We start from the raw sequence: 22,952 nt of genomic DNA, 5'->3' as shown, positions 1-22,952 counted from the left end.
TACGCATTTCTTGCAACAATCAACATATCCTTTGCATGGACATGGTGACGGTTGACATGCGAACACCGTACCCATACGCCGACAAAATTTTCTTGGCTAGCAAAGAGCATCGGATTCTTCAGGAACAAACACAAGTGTGAGAAGCCAGACTTGCGAAACGTGGACTGCAGCTGAACATCCAAAAAACTGAGGACATGTAGCGCGGACTGCAGACAGATAGAACCATCCAAATTGGTGGCCAGGATCCAAACAAAGCAGCCCAGTTCAAATACCTCTGCTCTCTCGCCTGTGTGGGCGTTGAAACACTTCCTGATGCCCATGCTCGTGTTAATGGGGCCTGGTTGGCTCACAACATCATGGCATATTCAGCAATCTTCGCCGAAACGCACAAATCTACCCAAATTGCATTTTACCTTTATTATCAGAGCAAGCAGATGAATTGCAGTGTCTTGGATATACTTCTGGGAACAAACGTACATATACTTATTACTGATAATGTACTTATATGGAGAATAATGGCTTTTCCGGATCTATACTTTGTGTACTGCAGAAAAATAAAACACCATTTGTTCGACACAGGTACTGGACTACATGCTCCGAAGTTTGTTAACCAGCATACATAGAAAACTAGTTAAGATAGGTTCTTATCGTGTTTCAATATACTTCAAAGAACAGGGAGTTTTTCTGTAATGTACCAGAGTGATATCCCACTTAATGCTGCAACAAATATTTTCTAGCTAATCACTTACCGTCCATGCAGTGTAGACTCTTGTAAGGCTTTGATACTCCGTTTCGCCCGTCAGGCACTATTAGAAATGATGGAATTCTCACAGTACAACAGTCCAAACGACTGGCTGGCCGGCCACACCATACACGTCAGTCTTACCTTTCAATCTTCAACTGTTTAGGCCGTTCGGAAGGCGAAACTGTACTTGTATGGGCCTCCAAATCAGCCTCTGGTAGAAATAAACTCTTGATCCTTCATGGTGTTAGCCGATATTCTCTATGAGGTATGTTTTCGGATTATATTACACATGCATTATTGGGGAGGTTTGTAATTGAACTGTAGGATTTCATTGCTAATGTTCATGATTTATTGCTTTCGTTCGTTTTTCATATACTGTACAATCGATATTTTACATACGAGCTTCAATATACAGTGTAAAGAAAGCTAATTCTTCTACAATGTGGTGAAAATACATGTTCCTCATTACAAAGTCTTGAATTAATGTTACTTTTGAGTAAACTTTATTCGTATGTCATTTGTTACCCATTGATATAAATACATCTAATAAAATGAATGGAAATTGAACATAGATTGCAAGTAGTTTTAATAACAGTCAAATACTTATAACGCATAGTACTTAGTCTGAACATCAAACCAAACCAAACCAAACCAAACCAAACCAAACCAAACCAAACCAAACCAAACCAAACCAAACCAAACCAAACCAAACCAAACCAAACCAAACCAAACCAAACCAAACCAAACCAAACCAAACTCCTTGCCGCTAGTCTTGGCGAGCCTTGGCCTTTCAAGCGACCGCTGCTCATCCCGAAGGCTTGCAGATTACGAGATGATGGATAATCAGTGTAATAATAATTATTATTATTCTTGGCTTTCTACACTGGGGCCGCTATCTTACCGTCAGAGAGCTCCTCAAGTTTTCTTACGTAGGCTAAGTCGATCTCGAATCAGCCCTCAGATCAAAGTAAAAATCCTTGACCTGGTCGGAATGAACCCAGGACTTCAGGTTAAAGGCTACCTAATAACCCAGATCGCGGGGCCGGTAATCTGGACATCACGGGGTTAAAAGTTATTAGCATGAATGTATTTACTCGAAATGGTGGGCTCATAGTGAACTCCGTGTATCGCTTAATGAAATTAATTTCTATATAACTAAAGATGGCCTAATGAGGCCGAAACATGTATTGACTAGGTGGAATAATTATACAAGTTTTTTCAACTTATAAAGTATAATCATCAATACGGAACCATAATGGCGTCATAGCATGTCTGTGCATTGGCTAAACTGACACTAATACGTTATATTAATCCCAAGCCAATGTTATTTCTATGCTCAAGATGGCCTAACGAGGCCGACACACGTTACTGTTATTTTTAATTTGATGTTTTTGCAATATTGAATTGTGAATAAATTTGAATGTTTTGACTAGATGGAACAATTATCCATGTATCGTTAATGTGACTTAATGCTATGATTCAGAATGTACAATGGAGTTTCGATAAAGCCTTGTCGGAAGACAGATACGTATGAATATACCAATAGGGTTATACGTAGGCTATCCAGAAATTAAGTTTCCCTATTTTTCTTGTAAAGTAAACGTACTTAGCGCAGAAATATGAGCATGCACGACAGATCTATGACGTAGAAATCATATACCGGCCTGATAAGTCCAACCTGGTGTCAGTAGCGCAGCAGCAGTGGCTCGAAATGGCGGCTCGTATTCTTTCTACCGCCGACTGTGAGGTTCGGTGTGTGATAAAGTTTCTAGGGAAATTGCGATGGGCCATTTGAAACAAGAGGCGTGAAATGCTCAGTGCAGGTGTTGTGCTGATCCATGGCATGCTCGCCAAATACAGCTCGGTGCTCAGCAACTGTTCTACAGGAGTTCGGCTGAGAGGTATTTGATCATCCACCGCACAGTCCTGATCTTTCTCCCAGTGGTTTTCATCTTTTCTTGAACCTCAAGAAATACCTTTCCTCCTGTCAGCATACGGACGAAGAGCTGAAGACGAATGTCACACGCTGGTTCCATTCCCAAGCGGCAGACTTCTACAACACCAGCATACAAAAGTTGTTTTCACGATATGACAAGTGTCTCAATTCTGGTGCTGGTTATGTCGAAAAATAGCTCCACCATTTCTGTATCGGGCGCCAATAAAGATTTCTATGTAACTATGTTGTATTTTGTTCTTAGGGAAACTTAATGTCTGGATGGACCTCGTAATATATCAAGTTACGGACTTAAGTAGTTATTAATCTATGATCCGATTACCTCTATGAGCAACAATCATCATCATCAACATCATCATCAGTCATTCATCAGCTTCTTGGTTCCCGCTGTATTTCTCATCTTGGTGTAACTTCGCATATTTTCTAGACTTCAGTCGTTAGGGGTTTTTACGGTTATTGGACTGCTTGATACAAAAGGAAACTAATTTCGTCACATAATATTTATCACTAGATTTGATTAATATTTTATGCTCGACGATGCCGAAATATACATATTATATGCCAAAAACTGAATCTTAATGAGGCTCCTTATAGTTCAACGTTTCATTATGATACAGGTTCTCCACCTATCGGAGTTAATATTTTCATTATGATACAGGTGTTTGACCAATTAGGTATGGAAAACAAAACACACATATTAACATCAATGCAATACTTCCAATATTTCACAACCATACGGCACATTCCCGCAAATTCACTTCACCAACTGTACAGTAAACAATTTGTGTTTGAAATAAAGCTAGGTTATTATAACCTTCCATCAAAGCTTTGAAGACATATGACATTGTCAATGTCTCTGATCCACTCACGGAAAATCAATAACCCAGCACATGCGCTTTGCGCTCTGTTCAATAAACTCAACTGTCAAGCGACATCTAGACAGTAATTTATGAATATTTATAAAATAGAATTATAATTATCGTCGAGCATAAACAGTCGTATGCATCTCGCTCCTTTTTAAACATACTCGTGTATTAATTATTGCCATTATAGGCTTGGTGCATAATATTCTATTAAAACTATGTTCACGGTGAAGAGAAGAGGAGACAGTGAAGTATTTGATGGATTATGCAGTGTGTGTTGAGTTTTATGTACTCTTCATCATATTCAAGAATAACTTCTGGGGTGCCATGGCATCTTCATCCTCTCTTATTACCAGTATCGCTGATGAGGATGTGTTCTTCTACGTCACACATTCATGAGATCTATTCAGGATCCACTTGAAATGGGAGGTAGTGACCTTGTCACGAAATCTGACATTAAGGACGTTGGACATTGGCACGGTGATCGTGTGAGGCCCAATTCTGTCAAATGAAAGACAAATGTAGAATATTGGACCATGTAAAAGTGTGTGAAAGAATTTTCATATTATGGACGAACTCCAAATATAAGCTTCTACCCAGAATTACTCACACCTCTTTTACTAGATCTCAACAGACGTTCCATGGAGATTCGTCTTACTGCTTTCATTCTGTGGAATTCGTCATTCTGTTTTCATTGTTTTCTCAGCCAAGACAGTTCTACCTCCACCTTACGATTTCAATGGGGGCAGAAAAGCTTCCCGATCAGTAGCATTACGTATCATTACGTTGTCATCACGCGCTACATAATAGACATTGTAGGATTTCAGGGCGATAAAATGCTTCGTCCACACAGCTTTCAAACAACTTCTCCCTCATCTCCACGGACAAGCGTTTTTCAAATGACATTAAAATTCTTTTCTAAGACTCTCTGTATGTACTCCAGATTTCGTATACAAGAGCTATTCATTATCACGGTAGGTTTAAGAAGTAATCCACCTGGTCGTAGGTTATATATCGTCCCATGTTATTCCAAGGTTATAAAAATAATGTGGTGTGAAATGTACACTGCCATCTCCTGGGTAGCGATTGACACATGCATGATGCTTCTTGGGGCAAGATGGCCACTTACCGGCGGTTTTATACTCATCCCATTCACTATGGTTGTTGAACAGATAGAAAAGCGCATGTTTCAAGTGGTTGGGACCGTACTTATTCCTAGCATAGAGTCCTGGGTTAGCTTGCCCACGTATCCATAATCCCATCACTGGCATCAGGGTCGGAGTGTTTCTCAAATCTTCTGGCAGAAATAGTGACGAACTTAGGGTGTCCATACCCCACATCTCTATGTATATTTTAGGCGTGAAGATCTTAAATTTCTTGTATTCAGTCATGAAATCATCGAAATAAATTCCTGATTGAGATTTTGAACCATTGTGTATTTTAAAATGTTCATAAAACTTACTGTTATACTGAAGATCTCCATCAAGGTCCCATGGAGAATGACCTTGTAATTTTACTGCCGCCAGCTGTGAACCAGAATCAAGTTCGTATGCCATGTTTTTCATTTCAGCGAAGGAGTGTAACTTCGACAAAGTGTTCCTTATTTGCTCAAAGCAGCAAGTTGGAAGCAGAAAGTGTTCTGTCCAATCCCATGGATCACAGCTTAAAGACAATTCCTCGCAAGTGAATTTAAAATGTTTGTTAGGAGAGAGAAAGATACGAGATATTTGCATCTTTCTAGCTAATGCCAACCAATGCTCATGCCAAGGTTCCTCTTCACCATTAATGAAGAACATAATATCGGGACATGTAACAGCTAGGATTCCTGATTCTTTGAGCTGCAAGAACCAGTCATTAAACAATATTTGGAAAGGGAGAGTTTCGTCAAATGTTACTTTTCTAAGCACTTCTGTTTTAACTAAAAATGGATCTGAGACGTGATCGCAGAACATACAGTCTTGTGTCGAGTGAAGATAACCGTGTGTAATATGTAAGAGGTAGTTCCTAATGTCAGTTTGTTGGCAGCCTTGCTTCCAGTGCCCCGTTAAATTCCGTGTAGAACCTGCAGCTACCCCTACCGGCGAAGACTTCGGTAGAAGATGCACAAGACGCTCGACTCGTGAATAGTTAGTGAAATGAGTTAAATCTTTTGCGATAAGAACGTAGGGAGTCTTCACATCACCAACCATAGTATTCAACAAATTTCCCGGAGTATTGTATATCTCTTCATTCACAGCATATGACAGTGTATAGTTAAGCGAGGTTCTCTGGATATTGCCGGAAGCAACAAGTATTTGTATATCACGGCTGTAATTCCTTATCCCCTTAATAACGGTGTTTAAATATGTCCCTTTAGTATCCAAGAGAATTATTGAAACCAGTTTACTGATGGGTGTTTCTCTCTTAAAGTTAGGACAATCCGGCGACACGGTGAATCCAGTCTGATAGTAGGGATATCCCTGTTTTCTGTCGAGGTACACTTCTCTGCAAGTGTCTGCCTGATCATACACACTAGAGTCACCGTCAGGTGTCCTCACGTCTAGGAGACTGAGACTGTATCGAGGATCTAATCGACCAATTACACTGTTCAGCTTCAGTCTCACCTCGTTGTTAACGGATTCTCCTCGACCTGTAAAGAAAGGCCAGCAAGATCTTGAGAATGTATCACAAGTGTACAGTGGTACAAAACACAAAAAATCTAGCTTCTGCACAATTTACTTCTGGTTGAAGAGGCAGCACAGAAAATAAGTCGGTTCTCAGTTGTGATGACGCAGAGTGTGAGCATTTAAGCTAATCGTTGTTCAATGTATGAGTCCTGGCCTTGGTTGTAAAGCAAGCTTGTTACTGTCTGTCAAAATATATGTTTATGAGTTCTATGCTGTTCTGTTTCATATAATGTATATTAAATCACGAAGTGTACTGTGGCTTAGTAAAGGTTTACTACTGCACGACATGTATTTTAGGCTCTCTATTATTCATATTGTGCTAATATTAGATTACGAATTGAGTAGATGAATACTGTTATTTGGGTAGTATAATAACTAATAATGGCAGAAGTAAGGAGGACATAAAATGCAGACTAGAAATTATATGTAAAACTTCAAACATTGATATACATTTATTATAAATATGTTTCTGAAGACCTTTCCTCTGGAGCGTGACAATGTGTGAAACTGAGAAGTGTACAAAAGCTAGCTCATGAAGAAAGGGAATACACCTTTTAAATGTGGTAATACAGGAGAATGGTGGAGGTGAAATGGACGTATTGGGTCACGAACGAAGAAATACTGAATTAAGTTGGTGAGAGAACAATTTTTCAAAATTTTACGAGAAGAAATAATGATAGGTCACACCTTGAGACGCCCAGAACTTGTTCAGTTACTTTTTGAGGAATGTTTAAGGGCCAAAAACGGTAGGGGTAGACCAAGGCATGGACATGATAAACAGATTAGATTAGATGTCGGGTGCTGCATTCAGGAGATAGCCGTTTGGAACCCCCAATGTCGGCAGCCCTGAGGATGGTTTTCTGTGGTGGCCTGTTAAAAAACCTATCTTACTCGGTGCCACATTAAGACAGTTGCAATAAAACGATGTAGTAGTAACGAAGAACTACAAAAGGTTAGTGTAATATATTTAGTTAAGTGTTCATTTTATTCAATGTAACCTTGCGAGTACGCACAGCTATGATATTGTATTCCCAGCGCTGTATACGTCATAGTCATGTGGTTATAATAAAGCACCGCATTGGCTACTCCCCTCCAGCCCACCCCTGCCGCAGCCTTCCCTCTACCCCCCGTCAGTCCTGGATAGTCAGTCTTGCATTAGCAGTCATGCATACGCTGTCATGCACAGCAGCATAAGCAGTCTAGTATTGTCAGTCGTAAGTCGTGCACCTCAGTCCGTTCCTTAGCCGATGTGGCTACTGATTGCCTACCCCAAGGTGTTCCAGATGTAAAAGTTAGCACGTGATAGATTGGCATAGAAATCTACTGATGACCCAAACAAAAGTGAAAAACACACATAGAGACTTTATAACCAAAATAAACACATCCGTTGAAGGTTACAAGTGAAATAGGCGATTTAACCTTCGAAGTGCCAATTACGATCCGTTGAAAAATGAAATGTCGTATGGCTTTTAGTGCCGGGATATCCCAAGACGGGTTCCGCTCGCCAGGTGTAGGTCTTTCTATTTGACTCCCGTAGGCGACCTGCGCGTCGTGATGATGAAATGATCATGAAGAAAGCACATACACCCAGCCCCCGTGTCGTTCGAATTAACCAATTAAGGTTAAAATCCCCGATCCGGCCTGGAATCGAACCCGGGACCCTCTGAACCGAAGGCCAGTACGGTGACCGTTCAGCCAACGAGTTACGATCCGTTAGAAAGCTGTCTCTGAGCCTGACACAACGATTACTCTACGCCTCTGTGGAACAAAGTTCTACGAAGTTGGATGTGTGGACATTTCTTAATTTGGTTTATATCGACTTCTGAATGTAAATAATGACTTTTGATGTGTGAATCAAGGAACAGAAAACATAACGGTACGGTAGGCAAAGAAAAATTAGGGCAGAAGTCCTACGGTGTACCACAATTTGAACATTACCAAATATCTAATGAAACATTTCGATGGCCGAGAACGAAATTGTTACAGTTCAAAATCCACGATTTCTCGGGAGAAGACTTTAAAGATTGCCTCCCAAAATACACTTGCTACACAATTTTTATGAAAATTTATTACATTCTGAAAAAGAGTTATACCTAAAAATGACTCTTCCGAATTAAGCAAAGCGACTACTGTCACAACATTGAAAACCGGTGGAAGTGCTTCCTGCCACAAATACATTAGATTTTTTGTTGTAACACTTTTGGAGGTTGTAGAGGACGAAATAAGCTATATATTCATGGTAAAATATTAAAAATGCACTTTTCAAGTTTCCTTCTGAGCCATCGATGTAGCACTCCTGCTATATAATTAGACATTCGTACCGCTAAGTGACCAGCCATAAATAAATAATATCAGTAACATAATATCCGTGAAGATAAAATCAGTTATTCGATTTTTTTACTGAAAATTAATACTAATAATGTTCTTGGCTTCACGTCCCACTAACTACTTTTGCGGTTTTCGGAGATCCCGAGGTGCCAGAATTTAGGCCCGCAGGAGTTCTTTTACGTGCCAGTAAATCTACCGACACGAGGCTAACGTATTTGATGACCTTCAAATAATACCGGAGTGAGCCAGGATCGAATCTGCCAAGTTGGGGTCAGAAGGCCAGCGCCTCAACCATCTGAGCCACTGATCCCGGCTTTTATTCTTTCACAGACGTGACAATTTGTCCCCCCGGGCATTTCTTATAAAGTTGTATTGAACTTACTATCTAACGGATCTTTCATTTCACCTGGTGTCAGACTTGTTCTGGAAAACGTTGTCACGAAACCTGGTGGGACAGTCCCTCACCTGTTCCGACCCGAATCTGGGGGTCTCTGAAAATTTGCGTCACGAAATTAGCGATTCAAAATGTGTGACGCGATGTTACTTAGCAACCACGCAGGCTGTGATGTGAAGCATTGATGGTAGCCATGACTGAGAGACATGTTATCAAAGAGGAGCGTTAGAGTACAGATGGCCGATGTGATTTTGCAGCCTGTGATGTGAAGTATTGATGGATGGTCATGAACGAGAGACTTGTACTGTGTAGAGATGAGAATGATGCAGGAATGAGGAATGTCGCCTGCAAGCACGAACTTCCTGCTCAGACATATCGGCTCTTATCTGCTCTTATTTGGTACACGAAAACATTGACTCACACTTTGCAGTTTGCTGGATTACAACTGACAAGAGCGAAGAGCTGTCAGTAGAAGATAATATAAAGTCGCCTGGGTAGTGCGGAGTTGCTATGATAACCATTGCGTCACTAGCTCTGCTGGTGAAAACCCTTTCGCCCCGTGCCTCACCGGGCATGTGCATTCTTCTGATCTCCCAACAGTAGTGGGCCATTTTTTCAAGGAGGCCTCATTTCATTGTACTCTAGAGAACTGGTTATTCTATTTGTGAAAGTTTCATAGGATCAGAGTCAGTTTCCCCGCTTTTCGATGCTCTGAATCCTACACCTATCGACTCCAAATTCCGTAGAGATGGCTCTCGAAAACGATTTGTTGGATACAAATACATTATTCGTTATCAGTTTGAGTTTCATTTTACTGAAATATATATATATAATAATTTCAGCCCGCCTGGTGGCCATGATCGTTAAAGCATTGAAGTCTAATCAGTCTGACACCGAGGTTAGGCGATTCGAGTCCCATTGGTCGAAAACATTTTCACCATCTAAATGTTAGTCGGCACGGTAGGGGAGATGGTTGTACACAATTTTTAATCACTAGATTGCGTGCCAAAAGCGTGGATTAAAAACCAAACCTTTCCGCAGTGCTCATATGTCGCTGTCGATAGTGATTCGTCCCTCGGATGGCGACGTTAAACCTTAGTAGATCCCTTGGTGCTATTCGACAAGAGTAAGCTATGTGCCAGTACCGGGTTTCACCCTCTTCCTTTCTACTATCATATATCACGTCATTCATCTCACTAACTCCTGTGATGAGGTAGACGTCAGGAAGGGCATCCGATCATAAAAACCCGCCACGACAGATCCAACTCACCTCATACCCGACCTCGTAGAGAAATGGGACAAGGGTTGGACAAACAAACAAACAAACAAACAAACAAACAAACAAACAAACAAACAAACAAAAAATAAATAAAAAACAAACAAACATATTATATATGATCATTTCATTTTCTCAAACGGAAATTAGATACCATTCTTCTTTTCTGTCTCAGTTAAGAAGTGTTTGGCTCCCCGGCTAACTTGTTAGCCTCCTGGCCTTTGGTCCAAGGGTCCGCAGGTTCGATTCCCGGCTGGGACGGCGATTTTAACCGATTTTTGATATTTCCTCTGGCTCGGGGATTTGGGTGTTTGTGCCGTCTTCAACATTAGATGTCATGGCCACAATCTCATTACGCGCAGGTCGCCCATGAGTATGACCTTTCAAAACAGCAGTGCTCTTCCAGAGGACACACGCTATTATTATAATGAACATGTTCAGGGTTGTGATCCAAGAGCTGAACCGCTCGCTCACATGTGCCGCCTGATTTACCCGCTATATATCACGTTCTTGATACGACTAACAATGCGCTGTGACATTGCTAATGATATCAGCACCTCAACTCCAGTGGGAATAGGCACGTGCTCCTCCACTGCACGAATAACACGGTAACACATGCAGCAGTGACACTGCCATTGTAGTCGCTTCATTTCTCGTCTTCGATATCACCAAATGTTTGTCAAGCTACGAGGGCTATCAATAAAGTAGTGGTAATATTGATAGAACGCAATATTTGATGAACTAACAAGTACATTAATTCCTTCAGTGTCCTCATCATCAGTCGGTTCACTCATTGCTGAGCGTCGTGAACTCATTTATTCATTCCATTAGTAACTGCATGCTTAACGAGATTTTTCCATCCTGAGCGGTCTCAAGTTATTCTTAAGATATTGTGAAGAGGCAGACCGGTGATATTCTTTGCTTGGTATAACTACCTACTTGTTGTTCTGCCTCTTGGTCTAGTACCTTCAATTTTGCAGAATGGTCTTTCCTAAACTGTCTCCTTCCCTTCTCAAAATGTGTCCCAGGAACTGGAGGTAACTTTCACTAACACGGGAAGATAAACGTTTTGTGATGCACAGTCCTTCTATAATTGTCGTATATATAAACAAGTTTTCTTCATTGCACTTCATTTCGTACCAAGAGAAAAACATAGTGATGTCAAAGAAGATACAAATAATTCACACAGAGAGAAAATAAAGGCATCGTTAATCCTCCACATATCGTTAATCCTCCACATCCTCCCCACCCTGGTCGATCTCCAACGGTACGACCACCTGTACCGGTCGGGTAATCTCCGTTCCATCGCTGAGTCAGAGGACGAGAGTCCTCGCCTTCCCGTCCCGGCCAGGTCTCACTCCAGTGATGCGAGCTCGTTGCCATATTTGACGTGGACGCAGATCGTCCTGAAGCAGGACGACATCCCCCTTCCGGCACTTAGTCGATCTTCTGTCTTGGGCCCGCACCTCGTGGAAACTTCTTAGGGCGAGAAGGTACTCCTTATTCCACCTCTTCCAGAAGTCATCTTGCATCTTTGCCCTTAGTCTCGCTTCTTTTCTCAGACCTGTGTAGACGCTAGGTTCTGGACCGTTGGGTAATGTTGTTAATAGTCCCCCGTTTATGAAGTGGTTTGGTGTCAGTACGTTGGGACCGTTTTGTATAATTGGTCTGCTGTTGATGGCGGCTTCTATTTCTGCCAGTACTATCCTCAGAGTTTCCTCGTCCACTTGAGACGTGCTCAACACTTTTCTCAAGCATCGTTTTGTTGTGCCCACCATTCGTTCCCACCAGCCTCCCCACCAAACCGCCCGTGGAACAATAAACTTCCAGGATACACCGTTGTGGGCGAAATGCTGGCTCGTACGTGGGTCCGTGAAGATCCGAGAAAGTTCCGCCAGTTCTCTGCTCACCGCTTGAAAGGTCTTTGCATTGTCCGAGTAGATGGTGTGAGGTAATCCGTGTCTGCTGGAGAATTTTTCAAGACTCATATCCGATGTTAAGAGACCTTCATGGATGATTTCACAGCCAGTATAGAAGACGAAAATGAAATCATTGCTGTGTACTACGAGATAACAGGGCTTCTCCGAGAGATACAAATGCCGATGTCAAAGTGGGCGACCAATTCAGCACAGTTAAGGATATATAGAGTGCCGAAGGGCGCGAGGAGAAGAGGGAGACACGAATTTTGGGTGTTAACTGGAATACGCACACGGACTGTCTTCTTTTCGACCCTAAAGAAATCATTGGAACGGTACCAGAAGAGCCGGCAACGAAGAGACAGGTACTACAAGCTACAGCAAGATTTTATGATCCGCTTGGTTTCCTGTGGCCAATATCGATTACAGGAAAAACCCTGTTCCAGGATACTTGGTGTAGAGTGATAGCATGGGACGATCTCCTACACACAGTCCTAGCAAGAAGGTGGCAAATCTCGATTTCCAGCCTCATTCAATTGCCAGCCATTCGAATCCCTCGACGAGGGCTTGAACGGGGTCCACTCAGCCTCGGGAGGTCAACTGAGTAGAGGTGGGTTCGATTCCCACCTCAGCCATCCTGGAAGTGGTTTTCCGTAGTTTCCCACTTCTCCTCCAGGCAAATGTCGGGATGGTACCTAACTTAAGGCCACGACCGCTTCCTTCCCTCTTCCTTGTCTATCCCTTCCAATATTCCCATCCCCCGCAAGGCCCCTGTTCAGCATAGCAGGTGAGGCCGCCTGGGCGAGGTACTGGTCATTCCCCCCCAGTTTTATCCCCCGACCCAATGTCTCACGCTCCAGAACACTGCCCTTGAGGCGGTAGAGGTGGGGTCCCTCTTTGAGTCCGAGGGAAAAACCGACCCTGGAGGGTAAACAGATAAAGAAGAATAAGAAGATATACGGACGACTCACTCTAGTGAGTGTGCCCAGCACACTCTGGTCACGTAATCGGGGAACCGATTCTTCGCATGCGACAATGTGTGTGACCTCGGGGCCGTAGGAACCGATTCTCGCTATTCCAGGCGTCATTCGCGCACATCACTACTGGTGAGTACGGAGTGTGTTCCAGACTTCTCAATGCCACCCTTACAATAAGAGCTTGACATGAAGTGTGTTCTCATGCAACATGACAGGGTGATCGTCTCGTATTAAATGTGGACGTTTGCACCGCAAGGCCGGACATAGATGTCACTCCAGAAATCGGCAATTGTAGTCACTGTTGACGGTTTGTCCCTCTGGCACAGCATGCGTAAGAATAACACCTTTGTAGCCGTGTGTCACAATCAGCATAAGTTTCACCCTACTTGGTTTCTGTCGAAATTGGATGACGCCATGCATTTAATTGACGCTTTAAATTAGGCTCGGTAGGCTCGTGCCCATGTCTCATCAATGACAACAATGACGACGCCTTGTCCCATCGTGCATCCGTTCTATACGGTAAGGCATACTCGCCACAGGCTTCACGTAATCATCAATAACATTCTGATGCATTTTTACCAGGATCAACCTCGATTTTAATCTAAGAACTCCGATCAACTTTGCAAGACATGCTTTAGAGTGGTGAAATCAGTACTCTTCACTTCAACGCCACACCACAACAACAACACTTCAAACTGGATGTCCGTCAAATGCACACTACACATGGACAACAGCGCCACCTCACCGCTCCTATATCCTAGTTGCGCATGCCCGATCTTCTGCGAGTGTCTGGATTATGTTGCTACTACTTTATTTACAGCCCTCGAATGATATTGTAGAACCTGTAATAATCTGGAAAAGTGTATTTTGTTTATGTGAAAGAATCCGATCCACGAAATGTCACGGTAGTATTTGTCTCAAATGTAAGATAATAATCATTGCTTTTACTCAAATAAAGTGTAAAATCTGCGGTAAATTAATAAATACCGTCGTTACTAGAGAAATATATATACGTATCTTACGGGCTCCCTTGTGTTACATTCCGCTGCTCGTGCCGTCTTTTGTTTCTTTCTTGAGGTCCAACGAATGGGAGTGCTATGTCTGTGAATTCTCATTATATCTGTCCATATGACTAGCGCGGGCAGTTCAAACAGCAAAATAAATATATTACTGTTTTGTTGAAAGGAAATAGGCATGAAACCTTGACCAATAATTATGAATAAGCTAGTGCACAAAACGAATGAGCAACGTAAAAAAAAACCCACCTAATTGATTCAAACAACTTGAGTGAGCAAAGACATCACACATGAAAGTGTTAGATAAACAAAACACGTACGGAAGCGCTGCGACGTAGCAGAAAAATAGTTGTAAGGTAGTGAAGTAGAGTATGTATCCATATTGATCTCTCAAAGTAAAATATTTCGTACTTTTTCTTAATTTACTGCAGATTTTACGCTTTATTTACAATTACTATCTTCCATTTGGGACAAATAATACTATGACATTTCGTGGATTGGATTCGTTCACGTAACCGTGTATTTTTCTACCGGAGGATTGAGTTAGGCGCTACGAGACTTAAAACTAGGTGTTATCCTAGCCTTTGGGTTTCCGTTGTCAGCGGCGAGATTTGTACCACCAACCACCAAATGATTCACTTGTTTAATACTATCGTGGCCTCAGAAGGACATGGGTTCGTTTCTCGAATGGGAAGACTAAAATTTCATTCCTGGAGACATATATTGCCCCGGAGCTCACGTAGCCTACACCAGTACCAGGTTCATTCCCGGGACAAATACAGCCAGGCTAAACACCTTATCACACGATACGAGAGCTGCTCAGCAGGGCGCCCGTTGAGGCTAGCCCAGTGCGACCGGGCAGCTTACGTAGCAAGCATACGTCATAGTGAAAAAATGCACTTGAGAAGGGTGTGGAGCGGTGACGTTCGCTGCAAAGCTCTCCACTACTCAGCGGAATGTTGATTGCGGTACCGTACAGTATATTAAAAAAATTATAATGGCCAGAGAACCGACATTTCCAAGATATTCCGTTTGATTTTTACTGCGCTCGATATAAACAGTCAGTTTATATTTATACATTCAAAGAAACCTGACGCGTTATAATTTTTTGTGTTTAATTTACACAGATACAGTTTTTAAGCGTAAAAGCTACGATTTACAATTCCTTGGATGTAAATGACAGTATTTCCATTTAAAAGAAGTATTCCTGTCATTCATGAAGCAAAATGTAATATATTTACATAATTCAACAAGTTTGTTACTTGATTTTTCACAGTGTTGTGTGACTTTCACTATTCACTGAATTACTGAAGGTAAGGTAAGGGTTATTCTGCCCGCAGGCAGGCCCGAACCTCCGCAGAGGTGTTCCTGAGCCGGAGTTTACGTGCGGTAGGGTGGGCAGTTCCTTTCCGCTCCTTCATTTCCTTACCCCCCACCAACAGCGCGTGGCAACCCATCCAACTCCTGACCACGCCCAATGTTGCTTAACTTCGGAGATCTCACGGGATCCGGTGTTTCAACACGGCTACGGCCGTTGAATTACTGAAAATAATTTATAAATAATATCAGGTGTCCGATGACTACAGCTAGCCTCTAAAAGCCGAGGGAGTTAAATCGCGAGTGAGGACATATTTACCATCTAAGGTTAAAATGCAAAAACAATGTAAATACATCTACCAAATAAATGTTATGTACACCTTCAAATAGATAACCTAACTGATAACTGATATTATTACCGACTCGTTGACTGAATGGTCGGCGTACTGGCTTTCGGTTCAGAGTGTCCCGGCTTCGATTCCCGGGCGTGTTGGAGATTTTAACCTTAAATGGTTAATTCCCTTGGCTTGGGGCTGGATGTTTGTGCTGTCCCCAACATTCCTGCAACTCATACACCACACACAACACTATCCTCCACCACACTAACACGCAGTTACCTACACATGGTAAATGCCGCCAAGCCTCATCGGAGGGTCTGCCTTTCAAGGGCTGCACTCGGCTAGAAATAGCCACACGAAATTATATATACTGATATTATTCACGCTAAGCATGGTTGGTCTGTTGGTGAGTTTATCAGATAATTTAAATCCAAGCAACCACCAGTCACATCTTATCCACCTTCATTCCCTATTATATTAGAGATGTGGCCGAAAAACGGGGACAAATCCACACATGCAATACAGTTCGCACCTGCGACCCCACAAGTGTGAGAAAAGCGATGAAAGACGAAGAAGAAGAAGAAGATAGTGGCATTCATTCCTATTTTTGTAATGGAGGTGTTAAGACTGAAAACTATCCAATGTACGTGCGTGGTGATCGTCAAGCATAACAGGCATGAATGAGATAATTTAAAAAGTAAAACGCTCATCGAATGTTTATGGTGTCACTGAAGCCTAAATTGAGGTCGAAAGGATTTATAAAAAAGGGATATTATTATGAGAGAATCGTACCTATTGGCATTCGGTATTCTGTCCTTATGTTCCCCGCATATCATTTTACAATTATAATTATCCAGTTCGCAGGACAAACGAAAGAACAAGTAATACTGTGAACTACCTGGCATGGTGATTCGCACGCTTTTGATTACAGGTACCGAGCGAGTTGGCCGTGCGGTTAGGGTCGCGTAGCTCTGAGTTTGCATTCGGGAGATAGTGCATTTGAATCCCACCGTCGACAGCTCTGAAGATGGTTTCCCATTTTCCCACCAAGCGAATACTAGGTCTGTACCTTAATTAAGCCACGGACGCTACGTTCCCAATCTTAGTCCTTTCCCATCCTTGCGTCGTCAAAACCTTCGATGATTTAGTGCGTCGTTAAACCACTAGCAAAAAGTAAATAAATAAAATGACTTCAGGTATGCCTACTTGTGTCCTACTTCGCAGCCTTTCCACCGAAATTGATTTTATCTATTTTACAGTAGATCTACAGCAATGAGCGGTTTACTGTATCGGGAATCCTTGTTCCAAACATAGAACATATTGTACAGTCAAAAGGTAAAGAAACTAACAAATGCCCCATCCTGTGTCATAGTGCATTTTGTTTTGCCAATAAAGTGAACACATGGTTATGTATGCAAAGTGTTTTTCTTATAAGATACACAATATTACTTTTGGCATCATATAAGGCGCGATCAAAAAGTTTCCGACCGGGCGAGTTGGCCGTGCGCGTAGAGGCGCGCGGCTGTGAGCTTGCATCCGGGAGATAGTAGGTTCGAATCCCACTATCGGCAGCCCTGAAGATGGTTTTCCGTGGTTTCTCATTTTCACACCAGGCAAGTGCTGGGGCTGTACCTTAATGAAGGCCACGGTCGCTTCCTTCCAACTCCTAGGCTTTTCCCATCCCATCGTCGCCATAAGACCTATCTGTGTCGGTGCGACGTAAAGCCCCTAGCAAAAAAAAAAAAAAGTTTCCGTTCGACGGCCGTACAGTCGTGAAACGGGATATCAATGAAGCAAAGTTGCCGTGAGCATTGAGGCAATCATCCCACCGACACATCAGGTTTAAGATCCCCGTGTTATAAAACACCGTGTTCTACTGCGTGAGAAAATCCGTAACCGCCTGTTGCACATCCTCGTCCACAGGAAGCGTCGACCCTTCAAGGCCTTTTTGAGGTGACCGGAGGCGTGACAGTCGCATGGAGAGAGATCAGGACTATCGCCTCATCCACCGCCCGCTTGTTGTTATCCGTACTGGATGAGGCTGACCTCCCAGATCTACCGGCGGCTTGTGTCGAAGCGCGATCCGCACGGAACTTGGCGCACCATTCCAAAAAGGTGATTTTCGACAGACATGCTTCCCCATACAGAATCTTCATTCTCCGATGGATATCCATCCGTATTTGTCCTTCGGCAGCCAAGAACTGAATCAAAGCACGTTGGTCCTGTTTGGACGTATTTGGTAACAACGTCGCCGTAGTTCACGTGGCTGCATTTAACGCACGCACCTCGGCACGACACCACTGCCGTACTAATCCCTTTGCCTACGTGTTCGTGCTTATAGACCCGCATCGGAGTCGCGCTACGTTGTATGTCCGCTGCAGGAATGCCCTCAAACGGAAACGTTTTGATCACGCCTTATATTATGTTTGATTAAGAAGGCTGTGAACTTTATCAGTCCGATTTCAGCACAAACATAACTTCGGCTTGACTGTCTCGGTCTCACTCACACACTTTTACCGAATATCACCGTGGTAGAGGCTAGCCGGAGCGTCGGTAAGACTTGGTCGCGCTCGTGAGCGCACTGTCGCACGAGGGGAACATATCTTGGTCACCGCTGATTTAGATGGATTATAATGTTCATACCTCAAGGAACATCGTTTTTACGTGTCACTGTGAACAACATGGTGTGCTATGGATTTTATTCTCCTTCAAAACTTCACTCCACCCAACTCGGCTGGGATTGCGGTCGTGATCTTGGTTGTAAGAATCTAATGTGCTAATCACTCGAGCTACGACATCGAACTTATCAATTGATAATTACTATACTGTCAAGTCAATTATTAGTTTCTGTTATCAATCAATCAATCAATCAATCAATCAATCAATCAATCAATCAATCAATCAATCAATCAATCAATCAATCAATCAATCAATCAATCAATCAATCAATCAATCAATCAATCAATCAATCAATCAATCAATCAATCAATCAATCAATCAATCAATCAATCAATCAATCAATCAATCAATCAATCAATCAATCAATCAATCAATCAATCAATCACCACTGATCTGAATTTAGGGCAGTCGGCCAGGCGGTAGGATTCCCTACCATTTGTTTACTTACATTTTCCTTCGAAGAATTTAGAAATGTCTTGAACATCTCCCTGGATTAAATTATGCCAATACCTAACTCCTCTTCCTCTAAACGAATATTTGCCCCAATTTGTCCTCTTGAATTCCAACTTTATCTTCACATTGTGATCCTTGCTACGTTCAAAAACACCAATCAAACGTATTATTCTACTAATGTCCTTCCACGCCATCTCTCCACTGACAGCTCAGAACATACCGCTTAGTCGAGTAGTTCGTCTCCTCTCTCCCAAGTCTTCCCAGCCCATGCTTTGCACATTTTCGTAACGCTGCTCTTTTGTCGGGAATCACCCAGAACTAATCGAGCTTTTCTTTGAATTTTTTCCATTTCTCGAATTAAGCGTCCCATACACTGGAATCATACTCAAAGTGTGTGGTTATCAGAGACTTGTATATCCTCTCCTTTACATCGGTACTTCAACTCCCTAAGTACTCTTATAACCATATGAAGAGATCTGTAACCTTTAATTACAATCCCGTTAATGTGATTACTCCAATGAAGATCTTTCCTTATATTAACACTTTGCTACTTAACACGCGAGTGGTCGCTAGCCAAAATGTAACGCGAGTGGTCGCGCGTGAGACTTTCTCTCACGTTAAAATAAATGTGAAATTTTTCACAGTTTTGTGGGACGTAAGGCTGAAATTTACCACTGAAATCAAACGCAAGTTCTATCTTATATATTTTAGATAAAAATGAAATAAAGAAAATCAAATGACGTATGGCTTTCAGTGCCGGGAGTGTCCGAGGACAAGTTCGGCTCGCCAGGTGCAGGTTTTTTGATTTGACTCTCGTAGGCGACCTGCGCATTGTGATGAGGATGAAATTATGATAAAGACGACACATACACTCAGCCCCCGTGCTAGTGAAATTAACCAATTATGGTTAAAATACCCGACCCTGCCGGGAATCAAACCCGGGACCCCTGTGACCAAAGGCCAGCACGCTAAGCATTTAGTCTTGGAGCCGGACATACTGTAAATATGAAATGATTAGCTCTTTATTAAAGACACAAATTGCTACTTAAAATAACATATGCAATGTACATAAAAATAACTTCCGTCCTGGAGCTGTAAAAAAATAAAATCTCACACATGCATTATATATAGTAACATTTACCAAAAAAGCAAGATTTCTGAACACAATAGCATTTTCAAAAACAAGAAGTGCTCATCACACAAATACTAACGCGTACAACAGGAGTAAGTTTTCCGCTCCACTTTAACATAACACCAACGCCATTGGTCGCGCGATGAGAGAAACTCTCACACAGCGCGCACGGATATATAGGAACCTTTGTTCTGACTAGGGGAGGGGGTGCTTACCCTTCAAATGTGAATCGCTCTACTCACGACAGTTATAAACTCATCTAGAAGAGGGAACAGTCACCTCCCTTTCATTACTGTGAAGTAATATCACAATAAAAAATAATGTGAGAGAAAATCGCGGGTTAATGTGGTCCCCATAAGGAACTTTCGTCCTCATCAACGCAGTAATTAAAACTTTGTGAAACTCCAAAATAAGGACAGATTTCATCAAAAGATATTTACCATGCAGCTTGATTGATAATTCCAGAAGTTCTCTGGCAATGTCTCGTCTGAAGCTGTATTCGTCTCCATTCCCCTGGACAGCATCACCTTTCTTCTTTTTCTTTTTCTTCTTCTTCTTCTCTGTTAAAATGGTAAAAAAATAATTATTACACTTAGAATCATATCCGCAAAGATTCTGGAAAGACTGTACTCATGTGGATGAATTCAAGGATAATGTGAGACACAGACATGAAGAACAACAAACTGCCAGTCGGGGGACATGAGTGTTGAATGAAACTGCCACTGACTTCTCACTAACATGACAGTGTAATTCGAATCCCGGCCAGTGCACGTGGGTTTTATTCTGTACATCCTGTGAGTATTTAAATTTTATTGCCTTCCCTAATTTGAAGAAGGAAGATTTACCCTCTGACTACCTATTGATGTTTCCTGCTTTCGATAACTGCCGTTGTATTTCTAGTCTTGTAATCTTTACTAATGAAATTGATTTATTATATTTTCACCTAAGTTGTACTTTGTATTTTCTTTGAAACATATTGAACCCTTTGGTCCATATTGACGGATACCTACCTTTCTTACCTATCAGCAAAGTTCATGAGACCTGTCTTTTGGGTCGGATCGGGTTCTTCGTCACTTGCTGAGGTAAAGGCAGGGTTCAGTAATTCTAATCCATCTACTGGAATGAAAGCTCTGTTTAAAAGATTTCTATTTATTCAGGAAAATTTGAAGCATTCTGATATGTCAACGGCATCATTGAAGTCAATTTTGTCCACTGGACACCACACTCATTTTTCATAAAGGGTCAGAACACTGGTGTGAGCCTTTGACGTAACTGCCTGATGGGCATTCTTACTAGAAACCATTGTCTCAATTATTAATTATTTAAGAAAGGAAAGTCTGGAAATCCTTAAATTCGGCTTCCATGTGAGACCACATGTACCATCATAGTGATTCGTTATGGTCCAGCCCTCGTAACACGAAATCTGGACTCTGGGTATAATTAAGGCAGTCCAATCGGTGTGTGCCACACAGTGGTTCTACGGCATGGACCCTTAATTGAATCGATGTGACCTGCGTCTATGTCATGGACCGACATCTAAACTTCTAAGTTACTTTAAAGTCATTGTGGATGATGACCGCAAGGAAAATGATGCTACAGTGGCATATGGCCCTAATCTAAGTCACTGAGGTTGATGACCCCTTGACCATCCAAGTTTCTAAGCTGAAGGCCAAACATAATTAAGTTACATCGGTTGATGACCAAAGTTTCCACTTTACTATCCCCAGCACATTCACTGCTCAATCAATCAAAGTTAAATAATTACAACAATAGCAATGCCCACAAACTTTGTGGCAGTAAAATCGATTTCCTTCGGATATGTCCCCTTAATCGTTACTTTACCATTTAAATATTCCCCAGAAAACAAACTAAGATTTCCAGAATGCATCTCCAAGTTATTCGCTTGATTAAAGTTATTTCAAAATGCGGTTTCACTGAATTTAATAATTAAATAAATTTAAATGACTTAATGAAATGTTAAAGAACAACAATTTCTATCTCCGCGGACTCTAGTTTCTTCACAAATTCCTATGTAATTGTGTTCCCACAATTTTCAAAATCCTACCGATGTTTATCTGTTGCTTCCTATTATCTGGAAAAAACTACATCATTCATGTCCAGTTTATATATCTTGTCTCATGATCTCACACTTTAAATCTAATCTAATCCTAGCCATTATTAACACTTGGGTATCCTAATAATCTACGTACAAACCAAAGCAACTCGCCATATAATTACGATGCCATATCTCGTCATAACATTATAAAGTTCGCGCACCCCTCACAGACAAACCAATCATCACTACCATCGCTCATATTTTGGACAACCCTGAATTTGGTTATTCTTGTTCCTTATACTCGAAGTTCGTGGTTTCAAATGTTCATTACGTCCCCAATTAAACAAACTCACAGTATTCCACAACACTCAGGTTATTACCGGATGAAAATTTCAACTAAATACAACATTTCGTTCTCCCCGGCCGAGAAATACAATCTCAATTCCACGCGTGTCCCGTTATATCCCCACTGTGTGTTTCTCTATCAGCTGCCGGCGTTTCACCCTCGTCCGCTTGGCAGTGACATGAAGCACCTGTTCTGTTCTACTTGACTGGCTTCTAAAAATGTTCCCTTTTAAATTCTGCCGACATAATTAAACAAATACGATATTCTAACCAACAAAATGCACAGATTATGCTTCAAGATGCCCACACTAATTATACGCGTCGCAAATTAATACCGCTATGGATTTCTATAAATTTCTATAAATTCCATTACCAACATTATAAAATATTCCTCGGGCTTCCATGTCCCGGCTTCAATGACAGGACTCTAACCTGATTCCAAATCTCATCTCAACTCATACGACAAAACTAACCTCTGTTTCCCAAAGGAACTGGAA

The 22,952-nt window shown here is 41.8% G+C and overlaps 1 protein-coding gene across 1 annotated transcript; it reads right to left on the bottom strand.

Annotated features, from left to right (window-relative positions):
• Positions 1–1,080: 1,080 nt before the first annotated feature.
• LOC136857357 (uncharacterized) lies at positions 1,081–22,362 on the bottom strand. Its single transcript, XM_068225045.1, has 3 exons — positions 22,347–22,362; positions 20,495–20,614; positions 1,081–6,191 (listed from the first exon to the last, which is right to left on the bottom strand). Exons 1-3 carry the CDS (start codon positions 22,360–22,362, stop codon positions 4,570–4,572), a joined length of 1,758 nt encoding a protein of 585 aa, XP_068081146.1. The 3' UTR covers positions 1,081–4,569.
• Between the last annotated feature and the right edge of the window lie 590 nt (positions 22,363–22,952).

The sequence above is a fragment of the Anabrus simplex genome, chromosome 1 (genome assembly GCF_040414725.1).
Source record: "Anabrus simplex isolate iqAnaSimp1 chromosome 1, ASM4041472v1, whole genome shotgun sequence".
Lineage (NCBI taxonomy): Eukaryota > Metazoa > Arthropoda > Insecta > Orthoptera > Tettigoniidae > Anabrus > Anabrus simplex.
Note: the sequence above shows the minus strand (reverse complement) of the source record. Positions and strands in the feature narration are given on the sequence as shown.

Excerpts from the sequence above, each read along its gene's own strand:
- LOC136857357 (XM_068225045.1), bottom strand. Across the intron at positions 6,192-20,494 it reads ATTATCAATCAAGCTGCATG|GTCGAGGAGAATCCGTTAAC; the intron begins GTAAATATCTTT and ends CTTTCTTTACAG.